Below are 21,867 nucleotides of genomic sequence, written 5' to 3'. Positions count from 1 at the left end.
TAAGTCTGAAGCTATAACAGAAACACACAAAAGGACTGGAATTGAGAATCCCTGATTCAGTGGATAATTAGTATGAATTTGTAAAATCTGATTGTAATCTCATTTGAATATTTTGGTATGATTTAATTATGATTTAGACCAATGATGGTTGGGTTTAGGGGTAGGGTTTAGGGCAGGGTTGGGCAAACTCGGTCCTGGAGGGCCAGTGTCCTGCACAGTTTAGCTCCAGCTCTGATCAAACACACCTGCTTATAGATAATTAGTGATCTTGGAGACACTGATTAGCATGTTCAGGTGTGTTTGATTAGAGTTGAAGCTAAACTATGCAGGACACTGGCCCTCCAGGACCGAGTTTGCCCACCCCTGGTTTAGGGACATGTCTTCTTTTAAAAATCATATGCGTTCATATAAATAAAATTGTATGAATTTTGTATGAATTATGCACTTTTCTGATAATAAATGCAAAATATTATGTTTTCTCATGAGATTATGGATAACTCTAAATAGGACTAGGTATTAATCTCGAAATTTAAGATTTGCTCAACCCTCAATGATACTTGGGTTTAGCGGAGGGGTTTGGGAGCAGAGCTTCTTTCTAAAAAAGTACGTTTTCATATGAATATTGAAATTGTATAATTTCATATGAAGGAGCCAATTTTCTGTGAATATATAAAATAGTTACATTTCCTCCTGAGATTAAACTGGATAACTTGGATTAGGAAGATGTAGTAGCCTTGAAATTTAGGATTTGCTCATGCCCTGATGATATTTAGATTTAGGGGTGGGGTTTGGGAGCATGCCTCCCTTTAAAAATTGCATACATTTTTGTTGATGCTGATAGCCCAGTGCAGTAGTGTCAAACTCAGTTCCTGGAGGGCTACAGCCCTGCAGAGTATAGTTCAGGTCTGTCCAAACTCAGTCCTGGAGGGCCAGTATCCTGAAGAGTTTAGCTCCAACCCTAATCAAACACACCTGAATCAGCTAATCAAGCTCTTACTAGATATACTAGAAACTTCCTGGCAGGTGTGTTGAAGCAAGTTGGAGCTAAACTCACCCGGACACCGTTTGGACACCTCTGGTATAGTTCCAACCCTGCTACAATACACATACCTGTAGGTTTCAAACAAGCCTGAAGGACTCAATTAGTTTGATCAGGTGTGTTTAATTAGTGCTGAAGCTAAACTATGCAGCACTGCAGCCCTCCAGGAACTGAGTTTGACATCTGTGGCCTAGTGGTTATGTGCGCTGACATATACCACTACAAAGTTCTGTCATGAAACTATGCGCACACAGGCTGATAGCCTGTGAAACCCCCTGTATTTTTTTCCAAACTGCCACTGTTAAAAATAATACAAAGACCACTTGGCCACAGTTGTCGCGTTGCACTTATAAAATGTGCAGAGTTTTATATTGTTGGCCAAAAGATGGTAGTAATATTAAAGCAAATGTCTTAGTAATTTCATTCACTTTTACTTCTGTCAGTTGTTTCTTAGATTTGAAAGAGTACTTTTGATGATAATATCTTACATAGCTATCTGAATAAACAAAGTAAGATTCATTTAAGCACACACTTAACAAATTGTGTTATATTCTCAGATGGCATTGTCTGTGAATATACTGGCATTAGAAGGTCTCAGTGCTTTCTCTGTCATAATAATCAAAGCAGCAGCAGCAGCAGCATAGCAGATCTATTCAGCCAAGACCAGTCTCAGTGCTTTCTCTGCCATAATAATCACAGCAGCAGCAGCGTGGCAGATCTATTCAGCCAAGACCGGTCTCAGCGCTTTCTCTGCCATAATAATCAAAGCAGCAGCAGCAGCATAGCGGATCTATTCAGCCAAGACCGGTCTCAGTGCTTTCTCTGCCATAATAATCACAGCAGCAGTGGCAGCAGCGTAGCAGATCTATTCAGCCAAGACCGGTCTCAGTGCTTTCTCTGCCATAATAATCACAGCAGCAGCGGCAGCAGCGTAGCAGATCTATTTAGCCAAGACCAGTCTCAGCGCTTTATCTGGCATAATAATCAAAGCAGCAGCAGCAGCATAGCAGATGTATTCAGCCAAAACCGGTCTCAGTGCTTTCTCTGGCATAATAATCACAGCGGCAGCAGCAGCGTAGCAGATCTATTCAGCCAAGACCGGTCTCAGCGCTTTCTCTGCCATAATAATCAAAGCAGCAGTAGCAGCACCAGCGTAGCAGATCTATTCAACCAAGACCGGTCTCAGTGCTGCTGCTGCCATAATAATCATTGCAGCAGCGTAGCAGATCTATTCAGCCAAGACTGGTCTCAGTGCTTTCTCTGCCATAATAATCACAGCAGCAGCAGCGTAGCAGATCTATTCAGCCAAAACCGGTCTCAGCGCTTTCTCTGCCATAATAATCAAAGCAGCAGCAGCAGCGTAGCAGATCTATTCAGCCAAGACCGGTCTCAGTGCTTTCTCTGCCATAATAATCAAAGCAGCAGCAGCAGCGTAGCAGATCTATTCAGCCAAGACCAAGCACATCAACATTGCCATATACATAATTATTACAAGGGGTGTGAGAGACACTTACTCCACGAGACAAGACATGAGATTGCGTTTATGAGAACGAGACGAGACAAGATTTTCAAACAATTTTTTGTAATCCTCTATAATGAAATATATGAATGGAAAATAATATATTCAACTAAAAAAAATCACAAAATACAAAACTATTTAGGTGCTTTTTAAAATTAACTTGTAATGAATGTTATTTTACTTGAATTATGCCATAAAGTAAATGCAACCACTGCAAAATGTTTTGCTATAAACTCTACTGACTGGACAATCTCTGAGCTACTGGATGTGAGTATGGACTGATAGAAGAATTGTTTTAATTGAATTTGATACCACACGCCGAATGAAAAGAACTTTTCTTTTTTCCGTTTTTTTCCGTTCTACAATAATGCGACTAAATAGGAATATTTCACATCTTAATTTGATTTGTGTTTATTCCATCAAATGGTTAAAGTGTGTAGCAGCAGTTGTAGCAGCCTTTTTTTGAACGCGGTAACCTTTGAACTCTGGTGAAAAAAGCAGTTACGTCACACTTGCCCAAGTAAACGAGAAACGCGCAACACAGAGGCAGCCCGGGTTGCCAGGTGGGTGCCAAGCATTTGATTTGCAGTTCAAATCCAATCCTGCTGCCAATCTTCAGTGGTAATCACATTAAGGCAAATAATTCGATAACTGATGTCCATGAATGCGTAGTCACTGTCTGTCTCCCCTGCATCTGTGTTTGTGTTGCCGCTGTGAAAATCAGCTGTAGTGCACGTATTGAAACTCCCCTTTTCATGCAAACCCTTCTTTCTTTCACCACTCAATGCTCCCACCTAAATAAAGCTGGACTCACCCACTTTCCAAACTAGAGGTGTGAAAAAACCCTGCTAAGATAGGGGGGTTACATAACCCTTTATGAGTTTATCTTTTTTTAATATCCCTATATATTTATCAGTATGCTACAAACAGAACAGAACGTTTTTGTCAGGCATGTCATTCACCTTTTGTGTATTATTGACACGCTCTGCGTGACGCGTGATACTTTTTCCTGTTAATCCACTTGAGCGAGAGTTAGAGATGGAGGGTTAGAGCGAGAGTAAGAAGGAGGGTCAGTGAGAGTGAGGAGAGGACTCCAGGTCAGTGAGTGGACTTCAAATCCAGCTCCAATTTGGCAGCCGTCTCTTGTCAGAGTTGATTACCGTTGAGCCGTTTCGACTTCCCCCAACTGTGATGAGCCACCGGCTGTAAGCAAACGCACTGGTTTTTTTGTTCTTGGGGGAGGAGAGGAGAGTGTGAATCAGGGGGCTCTTTCGCTCCGAGGAGACTTTCTCATAATCACAGCTATGACAAAACAATAGCGCTTCTGTTACGAGACACTCTGGAGGTTTAAATCAGGCACAGCAGGTGATGTACATTTGCTCATTTCTTATTTATTTAACGTGGCTTAGTTTTGTGTTAGTTTACATACTTAAAAATGTCTCACGCTGAAGTACTTTTAAACCTGTATGACTTACAAAAGAAGATATTTTGAAGGATGATGGAAACCGGCAGCCATTGTCATCCATTGTAGGAAAAACAGATAGTGTGGAAGTCAATGGTTACCGGTTTGAAACATCTTTCTAATTATCTTCTTTTTTGTTCAAGTGAAGAAAAAACTTAAGTGATTTTAAGTTTATATTTCTGGGTGAACTATTCATTTAAGAAGTTAATTAGGGAAGAATTATTCAAATTTTGAGTTGCGCAGATAACTTTGTACATGATTTAATTGTGTATTTTGATTTGTTTTCTATATCTGTATATTTACTACATCATTGATTTATGTTTGGTGATTTTAATTGTGAATTTATGATTCTGGCTCCCCTTTTTAAACATATTTTTAATATTATTATGATATTATATATTAATGTTTCCCAACCCTGTTCCTAGAGGCACGCCGACAGTACATATTTTGGATGTATCCCTTATCTGACCTATTCATTTCAGGTTTTGGAGACTCTTCTAGTGTTCTGATGAGTTTATTCGGGTGTGTTTCATTAGGGAGAGGTTGAAAATGTAATATCGGTGTGCCTACTGGAACAGGGTTGGGAAACACTGTTATATGTTATATCCATTAATTAATTATATATATATATATATATATATATATATATATATATATATATATATATATATATATATATATATATATATATATATAAAGTGTATAAAATCTTATGAACAGCACAATGAACGAGGATATTGTTTAGAGATTTCTATTGGCCTGTTTACAACAACCTTTTGTATCCTGGCACTGGAGTGTATTATGTGACTAAAACTTAAAAGAGCAGAGGCCACTTTTGGACAAGGAGATTATGTTATATAATAATCCTAAATTTAATAACTTCTATATTTTGCACTTTATAGCCAGCTACTCGTTCTTTTATTTCATTTGAATATTAATTAATGTAATTTGAATAGCTCAAACTTCAACAAATGGCTCATTCCTTAAACCGAGCTCTACTTTTAGTCTTTTTTTATTTTTGGGACCGGATTCAGTGAATGAATCCGTTTAATTAGTGACTGTTTAGTACCAGCATGAGTTCCTGAATGCTTTAGACATTTGTTTATTCGTCTGGGGTTTTGAATTAAATATTTAGGGGAGAAGCTTGTCCGGTGTGTGTCTCTCTCTCTTTCTCTTCATGCATCAATGCATCCTAGCTCAGTTTCCTTCTGTCTTTATCGCAGGCAATAAATCCTTCAACATGATGTCCCCCACTGGAGATAATTCTGAGCTTCTGGCCGAAATTAAAGCTGGGAAGAGTCTAAAGCCGACACCTCACAGTAAAGGCTACACGACCGTCTTCTCGAACAGCGGCACACCGGGAAACAACGTAGGTCTCACTCGCTTACTTTATACTATATATCCCTCACTAAATTTACTTCATATTGATTAAGTAAAAATTAGTTTGGATCATCCCAAAATGTGGATGAATTTTTTGGTTGAATGTACAGAGGTCTGGCATATTGAGTTTGCTTTGGGCTGTGTGTGCCCTGTTAATGATTTTTGTAAATGACACAGTATTTAACTGTAATATGAACTGTATTTTACTGTAGGACAGTTATGCAGTATGTTACTGTATTTTAAAGTTGCATTGTGAAAATTATCGTATATTTCACAGTAAAGGCATACATACAATACTGTAACTACATTTACAGCTAGATAAATGTTGCTGTAAATGTAAATACAGTATTTTTGTTGTAATTGATTTACAGTAAGTTACTGGTGAACTGCTGCTTAAGGTTACTTGAGGTTGTTTTGGTGAAAAAGGATTAATACTTAAAATGAAAGATGGAAACGCATTTGCTGAATAAATATTACACTGTTAACAATTTCCAACAATCTAAACGATAAGAATTTACAGTAACATACTGTAAATCAATTACAGCAAAAATAATTTATTTACATTTACAGTACCATTTATCTTGCTGTATATTTATTTACAGTATTGTATATCTTAACTGTAAAATATACATTAATTTTCAAAGTGCAACTTTAAAATACAGTAACATACTGCATAACTGTTCTACAGTAAAATACAGTTCATATTACAGTTCAGTTTGCCAGTAACTAACTTTAAATCGATTACAATAAAATACTGTATTTACATTTACAGCACCATTTATCTTGTTGTATACTAATTTACAGTATTGTATGTACAACTTTACTGTAAAATAGACAGTAATTTCCATAGCGCAACATTAAAATACAGTAACATACTGCATAACTGTTCTACAGTAAAATACAGTTCATATTATAGTTCAGTTCCCCAGTAACTTTCTGTAAATCAATTACAGTAAAAATACTTTATTTACATTTACAGCAGCATTTATCTTGCTGTATATTTATTTACAGTATTGTATATCTTTACTGTAAAATAGTCGTTCACAATGCAACTGTAAAATACAGTAACATACTGAATAACTATCCTACAGTAAGATACAGTTCATATTACAGTTCAGTTTGCCAGTAACTTACTGTAAATCAATTACAGCAAAAGTGCTGTATTTACATTTACAGCACAATTTATCTTGCTGTATATGTATTTACAGTATTGTATATCTTTACTGTAAAATATACAGTAATTTTCACAATGCAACTGTGAAAGACAGTAACATACTGCATACCTGTCCTACAGTAAAATGCAGTTCATATCACTGTTCAGTTCGCCAGTAACTCACTGTAAATCAATTACAGCAAAAATACTATATTTGCATTTACAGCACCATTTACTTGGCTATGTATCTATTTACAGTATTGTAAATCTTTACTGTAAGATTTTTTTTTTAAGTTTCGCTTTACATTAGACTGGAAACAAAGCTATTGTTTGTCTTAAGATATACCATAACTATGTTTGCATTAGAAACACTGAGGATTATCCTTTGAAACAAAAGCCAAGTGGGCAAATCACATATTTCACATAAATGCTAATGGATAAGTGTTATGGACTTAAATCACATTAAAAGAGAGACAAATTCTGTATAGAAAAAGGTTTTACATGCTGTATCATATAAATAAAGGTTAACATTTCCAAAATGAAACTGCTAGGGCTACAAAAAGTAATGAAAACTGGATCAAAGTTGCTGTTACAGTGAGTAAAATTGTAGTTTGGAGCATTGCAAGAGTTCAGTGATCTGGGATGCAAATCCATTGTCTTGGATAATTCAGCCAGTCCAATGAGAGGCTTGTGTAACTCGGTTATCAGTGCTTGGGGCACAATAGCACAATTTATTAAAGTTACATAATTGAGGAAGTGAAAGAAGAGCGTTCAGATGCTGCCATCTAACTAAAATTGCTGACATGCATTTCTTGGAAAAGAACCCTGACAGTTCTGTGCTTGCTTAAATAAGATTTTTTTGATAAACTGATAAAATCGCCATACCACACTGTGGTGTTCTCAAAAGCAAACGTAACTATTTCACATTTGGTCAGTTTAGGGGCTAATTTGTAGCCACTTTCGTAGTCGTACGAACATGTACAATATAAAAAAGGAGACGTGGCACCCACCCACACCTACTAAACTCAACTGTCATTGGTGGATAAGCAAATCATACTAAATTTTACAAATAAGGTCGTACAAATTCATATGAATTAGCCACTAATCAAAAAATTATGAATTGCCGTGGGATGGCGTTGTCCTCAGGCTCCAGCTTTATGTTTTATGTTGATCGTATTAAAACAAAGAAAACAATCTGAAGTGGTTGTTTTTAAGTTATAAATACCATGATTTTACCAGTCCGGCCCACTTGGGAATAGATTTTCCTCCATGTGGCCCCTGAGCTAAAATGAGTTTGACACCCCTACTTTAAATCATCTATGAATACATATATACAGTTGAACTCAAAATCGTTAGCCCTCCTGTGAATTTAGGTTTTCTTTTCAAATATTTTCCAAATTATGTTTATCAGAGTGTAAAACATATGCTGGATAAGTTGGCAGTTCATTACGCTGTGGCGACTCCTGATGAATAAAGGGACTAAGCCACTAAGGCAGTAACTTTTCCAAAGGTACATATTTGTATCTAAAGGGTCCATATTTTTAACTCAAAAGTACTTATTAGCACGTAAACAGTATAAAAGTGTACCTCTTGAAATAAATTTTAAATACATTTAAAATGCTTTTTTTCTACGTTTAGGCCTTCCATTTACACTTAAATGGCATTTTTAGCCAATGAAAAAAGTATGTCTTTGAAAGCATTCTCAAAAGTGGATCAATTTAAAATTATTCGCACTCCTGTGCATTTTATTTTCCTTTTTAAATAGTTCCCAAATTATGTTTATCGGAGCAAGGAATTTTTCACAGTATTTCCTATAATATTTCTCATCTGGATTTTTACGTCTATAATATTAGCCCCCTTGAGCAATATTTTTTCAATTGTCTACAAAACAAACCATCATTATACAATGACTTGTGTAATTACTCTAACTTGCCTAATTAACATAATTAAAAGCCTTTAAATGTGACTTTAAGCACTTCAAGCATCTTGAAAAATATACAGTCAAATATTATTTATTGTCATCATGGCAAAGATAAAAGGAATCAGTTATTAGAAATGAGTTATTAAAACTATTATGTTTAGAAATGTGTTGAAAAGAAACAACTTCTCAACAATATACAGGGGGGCTAATAATTCTGACTTTACTGTTTATACAGTTGAGGTCAGAATTATTAGCCCCCGATTTGATTTTTTTTTTTTCTTTTTTAAATATTTCCCAGATGATGTTTAACAGAGCAAGGAAATTTTCACATTATGTCTGATAATGTTTTTTCTTTTGGAGGAAGTCTTATTTGTTTTATTTCGGCTTTTTAATTTTTTGTGAGCCATTTTAAGGTCAAAACCATTAGCCCCTTTAAGCTATATTTTTTCGATAGTCTACAAAACAAACCATTTTTATACAATAACTTGCCTAATTACCCTAACCTGCCTAGTTAAGCTTATTAACCTAGTTAAGCCTTTAAATTTCACTTTAAGCTGCATAGAAGTGTCTTGAAAAATATCTAGTCAAATATTATTTACTGTCATCATGGCAAAGATAAAATAAATCAGTTATTAGAAATGAGTCATTAAAACTATTATGTTTAGAAATGTGTTGAAATAATATTCTCTCCGTTAAATATAAATTGGGGAAAAAATAAACAGGGGGGCTAATAATTCAGGGGGGCTAATAATTCTGACTTCAACTGTATAATTCCTTCTAGAACCTTCAATTCTGCTCATTTTCTCTTACAGGGGGAAAGTCCATCATCGCCGCCAGAGCCTCTGCCAAAATCCAACGACACCCAATCCGCGAAGCCAGAATCTCCACCGCCTGCTTGTCCACCGACGCCACCCAATCCCACAGCCAGCAGCGCGTCGCCCCAGAACCTGTCCACTTCACAGAGCAGCGACCAGCTCACAGCCGCGGTCAACGGGAACACGTCTGTCGTCCAGAACAAGACCAGCGTGGTGGACGTGGAGAGTTTGGTGCCCACGCACGACGAGCAGGGCCGAGCCATTCCAGAGTGGAAGAGGCAGGTGATGGTCCGAAAACTACAAGTGAAGATGCAGGAGGAGGAAGAGAACAAGAAAAAGGTGAGTGAGAGGACGTTTCCAGTGTTAAACATACAGTTGAAGTCAAGATTATTCACCCTCCTGTGAATTTTATTCTTATTTTTTAAATATTTCCCAAATGATGATTAACAGAGCAAGGAATTTTTCACAGTAGTTCCAATAATATTTTTTCTTAATTATTCATTTTATTTCAGCTAGAATAAAATCAGTTTTAAATTTTTAAAAACCATTTTAAGGTCAATATTAATAGCCCATTAAGCAATATTTTTTCGAATGTCTTCAGAACAAACCACACAATGATTTGCCTAATCAACCTAACGCATCTAATTAACCTAGTTAAGCCTTTAAATGTCACTTTAAGTCAGGGTTCAGTACTAAGGATTTTTTCTACTGGCCCTGAACCCTGAAAGATTTTTACTTGCCCTGCCAAAATATTCACTAACCCCAACAAAAAAACAAAAAAGAGAAAGAAATTAATAGCTATTTCTTAGCCACATATGTAAATAATATGTCAAAAATAATGTCTGTAAATCTAGAATTTAACTATTTAAAAAATGTTAATAAATGTATATTGAGCAAAATTCGAAGTATTATGCAAATAAAAAAAAAATATGGAAAATTTGCATCTATTTTATTGCAGTTCTAAATTATTTAACAAAAAGTGGCTGACTTGTCAAACTGACGGCAAACTGTGGAAAACATTCTTTATGTTGTACCCACGTAAATGTCTGCTTCCAAGACATTAGAAACATTTTGTTTTAGCCTCATAATTTGATGTTGCCAACATATTGCCATCTCTTCGCTGTACCAGTTGTTACCAGGTTATGGAAATATAAACGTGCTCAAAATCAATCAGATAAGAGGCATCGAAAGGTAATATGGTGTTTATGGCATCACAGAGGAGGTAGCATTTAAAGTCTTAAAAGCACAAGCTGTTTCACAATTCTAAGACAAATTGACAAATAGTCACAGGCAAATTAGTCTTTAGTGACAAGGCAGCACTGGCCTGATCAGACCAGTAATGATCCTGTCTACTATCCAGGGCGTCTTTCACGCTGGCCCCCGGGCCATCGGGCAGTCCTTATTGTTGAGCCCTGCCTTAATCTAAATACTAGTATCTTGAAAAATATCTAGTCAAATATTATTTACTGTCATCACGGCAAAGATTAAATAAATCAGTTGTTAGATATGAGTTATTAAATCTATTATAATTAGAAATGTTTTTTTTAAATCTTCTCTCCGATAAGCAGAAATTGGGGAAAAAGATTCATGGGGGGCTAATAATTCTGACTTCAACTGTAAGCTGAGGAAGTGCAGCTCACATTGTCCAGCTTATATTTCAGCATTGAGAGCTTTAACAAAAGCAATAAAAAACATGAAAATGATTTGTAATGATTTGTAATATGCTTAAAGACCCCAATGAATTAAATCTGATGTTTTGAGTGTTTAAAGGGATAGTTCACCCAAAAATGAAAATCTCATCTTGAAGTGATTCTAAATTTTAAAAAAAAAGGTATTTCGAAGCATATCGAAAAAAGAAAAAAAAAATTTTAGAAGTCCATATATGCTGAATTCCAACATTTTTCAAAATATCTTCTTGTGTGTTCAGCAGGTTTGAAACAAGTGAGGGATGAGTAAATGTACAATATAGCATATCTGTGATTTCCTCATACTTATTGAGCATCGGTACAGCCAGTGCTCACGAATGTTACATATGCTGAATGCATGGACATGCACATGCATTTTATTCACGCAGTCTATAACGGTCCTCAGACCGGGCTTTACCATAGCAGAGCTTTAAGAGCTCACACTTAGCTGATGATTGATTACAAGCTTGTTTGGCATGTTGTCCCGAGAGAGAGCCCTGAGCTCATAAGATCCTCGAGCCCGGGACTCCCTCCCGTTGCAAGGTGGGAGGGGAGTTTGAGCTCAGGTAGATCTCGAGAACTCCCCTGCTGTAGTAACTAATGAACAGATAATGATTGCTCTTAAGAGATAACTACTTACTAGAAGCATGTTTATGGTGCCGATTTGGATTAGTCGATTAACTTAAGTTGCATGTTTTTGGATGGTGGAAGAAAACCGGGGAACACGGGGGAAACCCACGTGAGCGCGGCGAGAAAGTGCAAACTCCTCACAGAAACGTCTGCTGGTTTGGTAAAGCCTGGAACCACCGTAAGCCACCGTGTCACCCATCAAGGAAGAAGGAGGAGTAGGGGTGGAAGGGGGGATTCTTCAAAATAAAGATAGCGGTAGAATATAACACTGGGTATTTGTAGCTTAGGAGTCGTCTGATTGGTGCATTGAGAATTGCATAATGTGGATCCAGCCGCTAGCAATCATAAGCACGTGATCCTCTCGAAATTAGTTTATAAATAAACTTCACAAAGTGAAGATGCACTGTCCTTGAAGGACGTTCAGCTTGCTTTAGATAACGGTCAGTTTACTGTTAGGAAACCCACATCAAATGAAAAAAAAAATGACCCTTTTGCACACCTGAAAGTTTTACCTTTTTAGCAGTCAAGGGGGTCGCACACTGGATGCGCCACTCTGTGCATCTCCACGCATTTTACAATTCTAAACATACTGTAGATTTCTATCAGGGTACACGCACCGATACTGCAAGTCGGCAGCTGTCTGGGGCGCCAATCTATACCTCAGGACATTTTAAATAACATGCAAATGTGTGCGTCCGTTGTGTATTACTTGTAACTGTCATATGCTCGCTGAAGGGCGGCGCTGAGTGGCGCATCAGCTTCAGAAGACTGGAACCTCAGATTTAAGGCGGCACTCATGTCTCACCACAAAGAGGCTAACAAAACTGACATTTAGCCTACAATCCTTGCACAACCTACAGTTTCATCTGTTGGTACTACACAATTTAAACATGAGATTTTGGAAAACAGATCTAAATTTAGCGGGAACGGTCGGGTCAAGTAGAAAATTTTTCTAAGCGGGCAGCGGCTGAACAAAGACTATACAAAGAATATACAGCGGGAGCTGTTGGGTGCAGAATAAAACCTGGCGTGAGCGGGATTTTAAAAGTCACTCCACACAGACCTCTACCCCACAGTCCAAACACATGTGCTATATGTGTATTGAATAAACTAAATTGGCCGTAGCGTATGTGTGACTGTAAAAGTGTATGGGTGTTTCCTAGTATTGGGTTGCAGCTAGATGGGCATCCACTGTGTAAAACATATGCTGGAATAGTTGGTCATTCATTCCGCTGTGGCGACCTCTGATAAATAAAGGGAGTAAGCCTAAGGGAAAAAAATTAATGAATATACACACAAAGTGTGGTTTATTTATAAACTAATTTCGAGAGGATCACGTGATTATGATTCAACTGGTACCGCATTAGCTCCGTATATTTGCACCAATCAGATGAATACTTACACACTGTAAATTACCAGAGCTTTCCACTCCAGTCATCTTTGTCATGAAGAATCCCCCCTTCCACCCACACTTCTCCCTATTTCTGATAGGGTGGCACGGCAGCACAGTGGGTAGCACCGTTGCCTCACAGCAAGAATGCCACTTGTTCGGCCTTCTCCAAGCCGGTCAGCATTTCTGTGCAAGGTTTGCATGTTCTCCCTGTGTTCGCGTGGGTTTTCCTCGGGTTCTCCCACCATAAGTAAATCGAATACTTCAAAAAAAAGCATCCTAAGGCAACTCTTAGTCAGATATATCTCAGCAGTTCACAAATAGGGGAGTTCTCAATCTCTCTTCTCGCCCTTCAAACGGGAGGGAGCCCCGGGCTCAAGGATATTCTGAACTCAGGGCTCTCTCCGGGGACAGCATGCCTAATACGCTTTATTATCAATCATCAGCTAAGTGTGAACATTTTGGGATTTCTAAAATGAAAGTGTCCACTTTTCATCAACAATAGCTACCTCTGACTAGCATTAAAAGGTAGCAAATTAAAGTTTGTCAGTTGTCAATTGATAACTTGCATAGGTTTTCAATATGTTCTGTTGAACGAAAGAAGGTTGCTGATATTTATTCTTTTTAAATATGTCTTCATTCTTTTGCCGATGGTACAACTTGTGGATCTTTTAAGTGCTGTGTCTAATTCATGTTAAGATATCTGTCAACACTAAAGAGAAAACTGCATATCATGGGGTCTTTAAGCATGTTAACTAAGCACTATGTTCAGAAGAGTATACTCAAATAATACTGTTTCTGTAGACCATGTATACAGTCCAACTATATACATTTATTACACCTCACTTGGTATTCAGTTTCATTGCAATAAATGAAAGGAATATAAACTGTGATTGTTTTTACTAGATAGTTCAATCTCTTTAAGATCAAATTTAATTTTAAATCTAAAATAACCATATTTATTTTTAGAATGGTATCTCATTCTTACAATTTACGATTTGCTCATCGATTTACGATTTGGTGGGGTTTGGTGTAATGCCCCCTTTTTAAAATTGTACATTTTCATACGACTGAACTCCTATGAATTCGTACGAATTAGCCACTAAACTGATAAACGTAAAATAGTTACCTTTCTTTGTGAGATCAAGCTGGGATGCCACTAGCATGTAATGCAATGTGGTCATTAATTAGCTGCTATTCACTTCTGAACATTCTGTCTGTTCGTATTTAATGTTTATATCCACTACTGCTTATTATTAAAAAACAAAACAAAAAAACAACAACAATGGTGATTTAAAATATCACAAAATGAGTGCACTTTCTCATCTAATTCATAAGATTAAAGTTATCCTCCTGTAGCTTTTTTAAAAATTTGATTAAAGGCTGCGTTTACATTAGGGATGCATGGTAAATTTAAAACAGTTCGATATCATAGTTTTACTCAATTCAGTATTTCACAAATTGCAGTTCCAAAGTTCACCTGTAGGTTCAATTCAATTCAATTCACCTTTATTTGTATAGCGATTTTACAATGTAGATTGTGTCAAAGCAGCTTCGCATAGAAAATCATAGTAAATTGAAACAGTGTAGTTCAGTTTTCAGTGTTTAAGTTCAGTTCAGTTTAGCTCAGTTCAGTGTGGTTTAATAATCACTACAGAGAGTCCAAACACACTGAAGAGCAAATCCATCGATGCGCAGCTCTACAGATCCTGAAGCATGCAAGCCAGTGGCAACAGCGGCGTGGAAAAAACTTCACCAATTGGCGAAAGTGAAGAATTAAAAAACCTAGAGAGAAACCAGGCTCAGTTGGGCACGACCATTTCTCCTATGGCCAAATGTCTTGTGCAGAGCTGCGGTCTAGGCGCTGGAGGCTGGAGAATGCTGGACATCAGCGAAGACTCATCTGTCCCTGGAGCATCACAGGAATCAGTCTCATGCTCTCCACTACTCCATGACCACCACAGCAGCTGCTCAGGATATGGCCTGGTCCAGGATTATGGAAACCTTGGGATCCTCTTGACGCTGGTCTTGGATCGAATCAGTGGCGCTTTATAGCCTGAGGGCCTCGGGATGAGTATCCCCAGGTAGAGATAGAGAATATAGAGAATAACTAGCGTAGCTGCTGTTAATAGTGTATATAAACGAGATGCAAAAACCTGCGTGAGGCACATTCATGTATCATACCGCTAAGTGATGCACTTTGTATCACTTAGCGAGTGTATGCTTTACTAAAAGGATAGGTCTTTAATCTAGTTTTGAACTGCGAGAGTGTGTCTGAGCCTCGAACATTATCAAGTAGGCTATTCCAGAGTTAAGGAGTCATAAATGAGAAGGCTCGACCTCCTTTACTCGACTTTGATATTCTAGGTACTACCAGAAGCCCTGAGTTGCTGTAGGCGCTTTACAGTTTGCTGCTGAAACCGATAAACTTGAAAAATGGCATTTTAAGTAAAAACATCTCGTCTAGATTGGAATTTTACAGCATTTCACAAAAACAAACTCCATCCACAATGTATTACACACATAAAATGCATGACAAGTGACCATTCATGCTTACTGAGCATGTGCAAATTTTACCATCTAGCAGTAGTTTAATGGATGATTGATGAATCAGGGAACGATACATTATAGTCCAGATGACCAATCAGAGAATTAAAAACTGGATAGCTACGCCCCCTACTGACACAGAACCCCAGCATTTCCAATCTAAAATGGGGTCTTCGGCATTTTCAAAACACTTTTGGAGGCTGCCGGAATAGTGTATAATATTGACACCATGTGTAACAGTAACAAAACATATATTTTTAATGATAACGCACTAATGTAAACACAGCCTAAGCTTGTGATTTAAAATGTGATTCTGAGATTTGATCTACAGTAGCTACATGGAGGATAGCTAAGCAGTGTGTTTGCATGGTGATTGTTAAATATACTGTTCATGCTGTTTTTCCAATGATATGAAAAAAATTGTGTGACATTCGCTTATCAATGGAATATATATTGACTACTGAGTTTATGATCTCTGGGTTGCCATATTAGCATTGTGTGAACGTGCAAATATTTGTCCATCTGAATAAATTCATAAATGCTGTCTATTTCAAGTTAGCAGGAATTGTCAGTACACGAATTCTAGAAACCTGCAGTTACAATAGAAGGATACATGTATGTTTAAATAAGTGTTTATTTTAGTGTTGTGACGATACTGGAATTCGATACCAATCTGTACCGAGTTTTAAAACATCCATTTCCTGCTAACATTTGAGTGCGTCTTAAACAGCGCTGTTTAAGAAAGCACTCAACATTGCTCAAATGTTCGCGGGAAATTCCAGTATCATGTCAAATCTAGTTTGGTTAAAATATTGTTTTTTTTAATCAACAATAATATTGTGTGAGTAGTATACAGCGGGAAAAATAAGTATTGATCATGTCATGCTTTTTCCTGGTAAATATAGGAAAAATAGGAGCTGTTGACAAGAAATTGATGCAGATTTTGGTAAAAACACTCATCTATGTGATCTGATCTTATTTTCTATTGGGTTCAGGTCTGGTGGCTGGCTGGGCCATTCTAGCTGCTTTATTTTCTTTTCTGAAACCACTTGAGAGTTTCCTTGGCTGTGTTTGGGTCATTGTTTTTTTCTGAAATGTCCACTTTGGTTTCATCTTCATCATCTGGTAACGTAGGTGTTGGGACTGAAGCAGCTAATATTAATTTACATTATTTCAGACGCCCTAGTTTTTCACGATTCCGCGATCGCTGAATCCAACGCAAAATCAACAAAAAGATCTGCAAAATTCTTAATTAAACGCAAAATAAAGCACAAAAAAATTTAATAATCTCATAAAACATTAAATTCCAAAACATATAATCAAATTATATTTATTTCAGTTTACAATTTATTGTTTTACATGACATATAAATGTTGCATTCGCAGCGCACGTGATGTATTTGAGTGTCTCTCGAAAAATGACATCTCACCTGCGCTCTCACAATCATTACATCACATGGATTTACATGAGAAGCTTGATTTACATGTGAAGTCAATGCAAAGATTGTATTAGGCATTCTGTAGCGCTAATTGGACGTTTGGTGCATTTGACGCACTTCAGACTGCAAAAGAAAGTGGGAAACATCTAACAAATGGAGCAGTGAAACCGACAGAACAGCAAGCATCTTACAATGATGTAGATTGGTTCAAGGATGACGGCCGCTAAACGTGACAAAATTGAAGAACATTATTTGTGCTTTACATGTATGGCTTGTATTATAGTGTGCGTGAAATTGATAAATTATTTAGTTTAACTCTTTTCCTGCAGTTAACGTGAGAAAACGCTTCCCTGCCCTTGCCGAGTTTTATGGCAATCCGTGTTTTAGGTGTATTACGGTAGCGGAAGCCCTAACTCATGTCCTGATTGAGGTACATGTCAGATGCTTCGGGGATTGAAATCTAAGTGAAACAAAGATTGTGGATAAAATTAGCAGTTATACAACCTTGCTTTGGCTCATTTCCTATCGTTTTTGATCTGTTTTGAATCTTTTCTTGACAAGAGACCAAAATAAAGAAGCTTTATTTTTATGATTTGTGTCATTGTTATTGTGTCACATTGCACACCTAACATAGTAGGCTACCTAATATGGTAATATATATATATATATATATATATATATATATATATATATATATATATATATATATATATATATATATATATATATATATATATATATATATATATATATATATATATATATATATATTGAAATACTAGGGGGTCTGCTATTTATTTACACAATTTATTAATAAATACTTAGAGATTTCAGCTGCTGTCTGGTCTTTACATGCCTTTCAATGCCTTCCTTTCTTCATGTGTTCAGTAATTTTTCTCTGTGTCATTTAATTTTATTACACATAACTTTATTTCTAAACTAATTAGTTTAGTTTTATTTGTGTTTGCATAGATTACTTTGGTTGTTACCAACATCCGATGAAAATTTCAAGTCAACAGCACCTTTATAAAGATATTTTCTGAGTAAAATGGTGATGTGTTCAATACTTATTGTATGTTTTGTCCAAAGAAAATTGGTTTACATGATCAGTCAGCTAGACCACATTGTTTACTTTATGTTGCCTTAGATGCCATTATTAAATCACTTTTACAGGATGCAAATCACTGGTATGTTACTGTTGGTTTTAATTTGTAAACTAGACCTTTCAAAGTTTTATACTACATTTCAGGCAGTGTTTTCAGCATATAAATAAGAAAAGAGTTTTAAAATAATATTTTGCATTCAGCTTTGGTCTGGGTTTCATTGGTCTGGGTGAATCAAGTGAATGTTATGCAAGTGTGGCATTTGGTTGGCTTTCTCTATACTCTGTGTTGAGTGATGCAGTGTTTAATTTGGGGCTGTTGTGACCATCTCAAGACAAGCCTAAGTGTGTTTGACATTCAGCAAGGAAGTATTAGTTTAATGTGGCTTACTGGCGATGGTGCACGACAGCTCTAAGTTTTTACATGGGGATTCAGTGGTGTGATGCAAAGCCCCTTCACACTGCAACTGGAGCTTACAGCATGAAGTGCAGTTGGTCATCTTACTCATTCTGCTCAATAAACACTTTATTTTTTTTAATGTACATCTTTTTAACGTCCTAAAAGTTTCTCTGTTGTTTTATTTAGATCAGTGGCATGTAGTTCCATAGAAACACAATTTAAATATTATTTAAAGAATTATAGTAGCACACATTAATTCCACACTTAAAAAAACCTTTCCATTTCATTTTCGAATGCAAGTCTATGTGGACAGCATCTGTGTCAGGCTTTAGAAGTAATGGCAACAAAGCATCCTTAATCACCAAACATCCTTAATTACCAAACAATGTTTGTTTAAAAGATGTCTAATAAATGTCCAAACATAGATGTCTAATAGATGTCTAACAATAGTCCAAAAAAGCACTAGTCATCAAATTAGATTAGACAGATTCACATGTGTAGTCATTCATTATTGCGTATTTGATGACTAGTCAATTTTAGGAGTATTGTTAGACGTCTGGTAGATGTTCACTGACAGCCCCAATTTAGCCTTGTTTTAGCTAAGAAGTTGTTATAGACATCTATTAAACACACAAATGTTTGCTGGGTAGTTTACAAAACTGAATGGGAAATGTAAAAATACTTACATAACATTCACAACAATTTCAGCACTATGAATAGACTTACAGTGGAAGTGCAGCGGTGGCTAAGAACACCCCCTCCCCTCCCTTACTCACTCTCCGAGATATGTCAGCTATGTGATATACAAATTGTTCACATAGAGTTGAATCATGCACTCTTTTGTACTGTCACACTAGCACTTTTGGGGCAAATCTAGGTTCATTTGACATTCGTTTGACTAACATGAATGCTGTCTTCTGACATTGGATGTTTATCCACAAACAGCACCCGACCTGAAGCGATGGTCTCGTGCGGATCATGCAAACTCCATTATGGTTTACTCCAGATGTACCAAATCAAAGAAGTGATTTGCCATTAATCATAGGTGATTTGGACAAACAGTGCATATGCCACAGCCATATCACCCTGCAGCCCAAGACCAGTTACTCACTGAAGCTAAGCAGGGCTGAGCCTGGTCAGTACCTGGATGGGAGACCACATGGGAAAACTAGGTTGCTGTTGGAAGTGGTGTAAGTGAGGTCAGCAGCCCTAAACCTGTGGTCTGTGTGAGTCCTAATGCCCCAGTATAGTGAAAGGGACACCATACTGTTAGTGGACGCCATCTTTCGGATGACCTTAGTCTCTACGGTCATTAAAAATCCCATGGTGTAACCCTCAGTGGCCAAATTCCTTCCATCGCCCCTTACTAATCATGGCCTCTCAATCATCCCTATCCACCAAATTGGCTCTATCACTGTCTCTTCACTTCACCTATTGATGATGTGTAGTGAGCTCACTGGCGCCATTGTACTGTGGCTGCCATCACATCATCCAAGTGGATGCTGCACTGGAGAGACCCCCTCATGACTGTGAAGTGCTTTGGGTGTATGGCCAAAATCTCTAATGTCTCTAATCTAAATTTATCTAAATCTAAATTTTGTTCAGCAGAAAATTACTTTTGATTGGAACCATGATAAATAGATGCATGTGCCACTTAGTGTTAGCTTGTTCCAAAGTTCTCCCACTGCGCTTCCTAGCAACATCTGCTACTTTAAAAATGGAAATGTACCTTGGTTCAAAGTCAAAAAATGAGTGTGCACTCAGGGTTTAGAGCCGGTGTACACAAGTGTTTGTTTGAAACCAAAGTCTGGTTCACTTGGCTAATGGAAATGCTGTCTCCTGAACTTGACTGTACACCCGCAAACCCACTGGAAGTGAGCCTCTATTAATCAAAGAGAATGTATATCTAATTTCTACTCAAATTCAGCAGAACAAGACTCTCTTCTTGTTCATTTGAACCTTTGCAATACAATTATGATAAATAGACAGATAATAGATTCAATTCAATTCATCTTTATTTCTATAGCGCTTTTACAATGTAGATTGTGTCAAAGCAGCTTAACATCGAAGTTCTAGTAAATTGAAACTATGTTAGTTCAGTTTCCAGAGTTAAAGTTAGTTAATTTCAGTGTGGTTTAATTTTCACTGCTGAAAGTCCAAACACTAAATATCAAATTAATTGATGCGCAGCTTCACAAGTCCCAAACCAATCAAGCCAGTGGCGATATATTGTATGTCACTCATTGTTAGCACTCTGAAGTCCAAAGTTCAAAATTTAGGCAAGCAAGCAGTGGTAACCAGCCATTTTGTGGCATCTTCCACACCACCATTACCTAGCACTTCCACTGTGATGACACAAATGTACTAGTGTTCAGAACCAAAAACCACCATCTCAACACAGTGCACTGGGGACGGGGGGAGGGCGAGTCAATCAAGCGGTCAATGTGAAAACATTCATAATCCACAAAGACTACATTAAAATTAGCCACACCCTGAACAATGCTTTCACTTCAGAAGGACAGGGTAGGCAAATTTAGAGCTTTCATGTGCTTTTAGATCTATCTACTAGACTTCCACAGTAAGGGTTTTACTGTAAATATAGTTCCTATTCATATTTAAAACAAACCAAGAATTGTATTGCATAGCATGTCACTGATTGTATCCATAGGCAATCGTTCAAAAAAACCCTCAACCTAATAATCACAATTCTAGACAATCTATGACAAATAGGCTGTCTTGCTATACTCAACTACATTACTTTTTTGCCGGAAACATCTTTTGCAAGTCTACTCAGTGAAAACAAGGCAGTATCATCGCACCACTAAATTCATGTAAAGTTTGAAACGTTTGGGGTGCAGAGTCTTTGAAGGCATGCATGTAACGCATCGGATCCACAGGCTGAAGGGAACCCCCTCCTCTGTTTTTGTTCCTTTCTGTATCCTCCTCTGAAACCACTTTAGTTTGCTGCCAGTGGATACTATCAGGGCCAGGACTGGCACTATTCTCACGTTCACAATGCTATACTGGGGCCATTTGGAGAACTAATGACTGAAGACGACCTCATTCGCATTGAGAAGCAGATTGAGAACCTCCAGGTCATGCAGAAAGTGACAGAGGTGGAGAAAGAGCTGGAACAGCTGGAGCAAGAGTTGAAGCAACTCCTACCTGTGTCTGCAGCCTTGAACCAGGACCACTTCTCTGTCAACCCCAAACAGGTTCATGGGCAAGCAGAAGACTTGCCAGCCTGGTGCAGCAAGATCTCTACACTGCTCAAAAGCATGGCCATCCTACTCGCCACCTTGGGGGGAAAGGAGATTGATATTCTGGAAATGATCTCTCAAGGATATACATATGAAGGCCTGAAGAGTGGAAAGGGCCAGACAGGT

At 37.3% G+C, this 21,867-nt stretch overlaps 1 protein-coding gene across 2 annotated transcripts in view; it reads left to right on the top strand.

Annotated features, from left to right (window-relative positions):
- espn (espin) overlaps positions 1-21,867 on the top strand; it is a 159,618-nt gene that overhangs the window by 124,978 nt on the left and 12,773 nt on the right. For both annotated transcript variants that reach the window (XM_056463117.1, XM_056463116.1), the window contains exons 10-11: positions 5,244-5,389; positions 9,287-9,628. In XM_056463117.1, coding sequence (XP_056319092.1) covers positions 5,244-5,389; positions 9,287-9,628 — 488 coding nt within the window. The remainder of the gene's footprint in view (positions 1-5,243; positions 5,390-9,286; positions 9,629-21,867) is intronic.

Source organism: Danio aesculapii, chromosome 8, assembly GCF_903798145.1.
Source record: "Danio aesculapii chromosome 8, fDanAes4.1, whole genome shotgun sequence".
Classification (NCBI taxonomy): Eukaryota; Metazoa; Chordata; class Actinopteri; order Cypriniformes; family Danionidae; genus Danio; species Danio aesculapii.
This window is presented reverse-complemented; position numbering and strand designations above follow the sequence as displayed.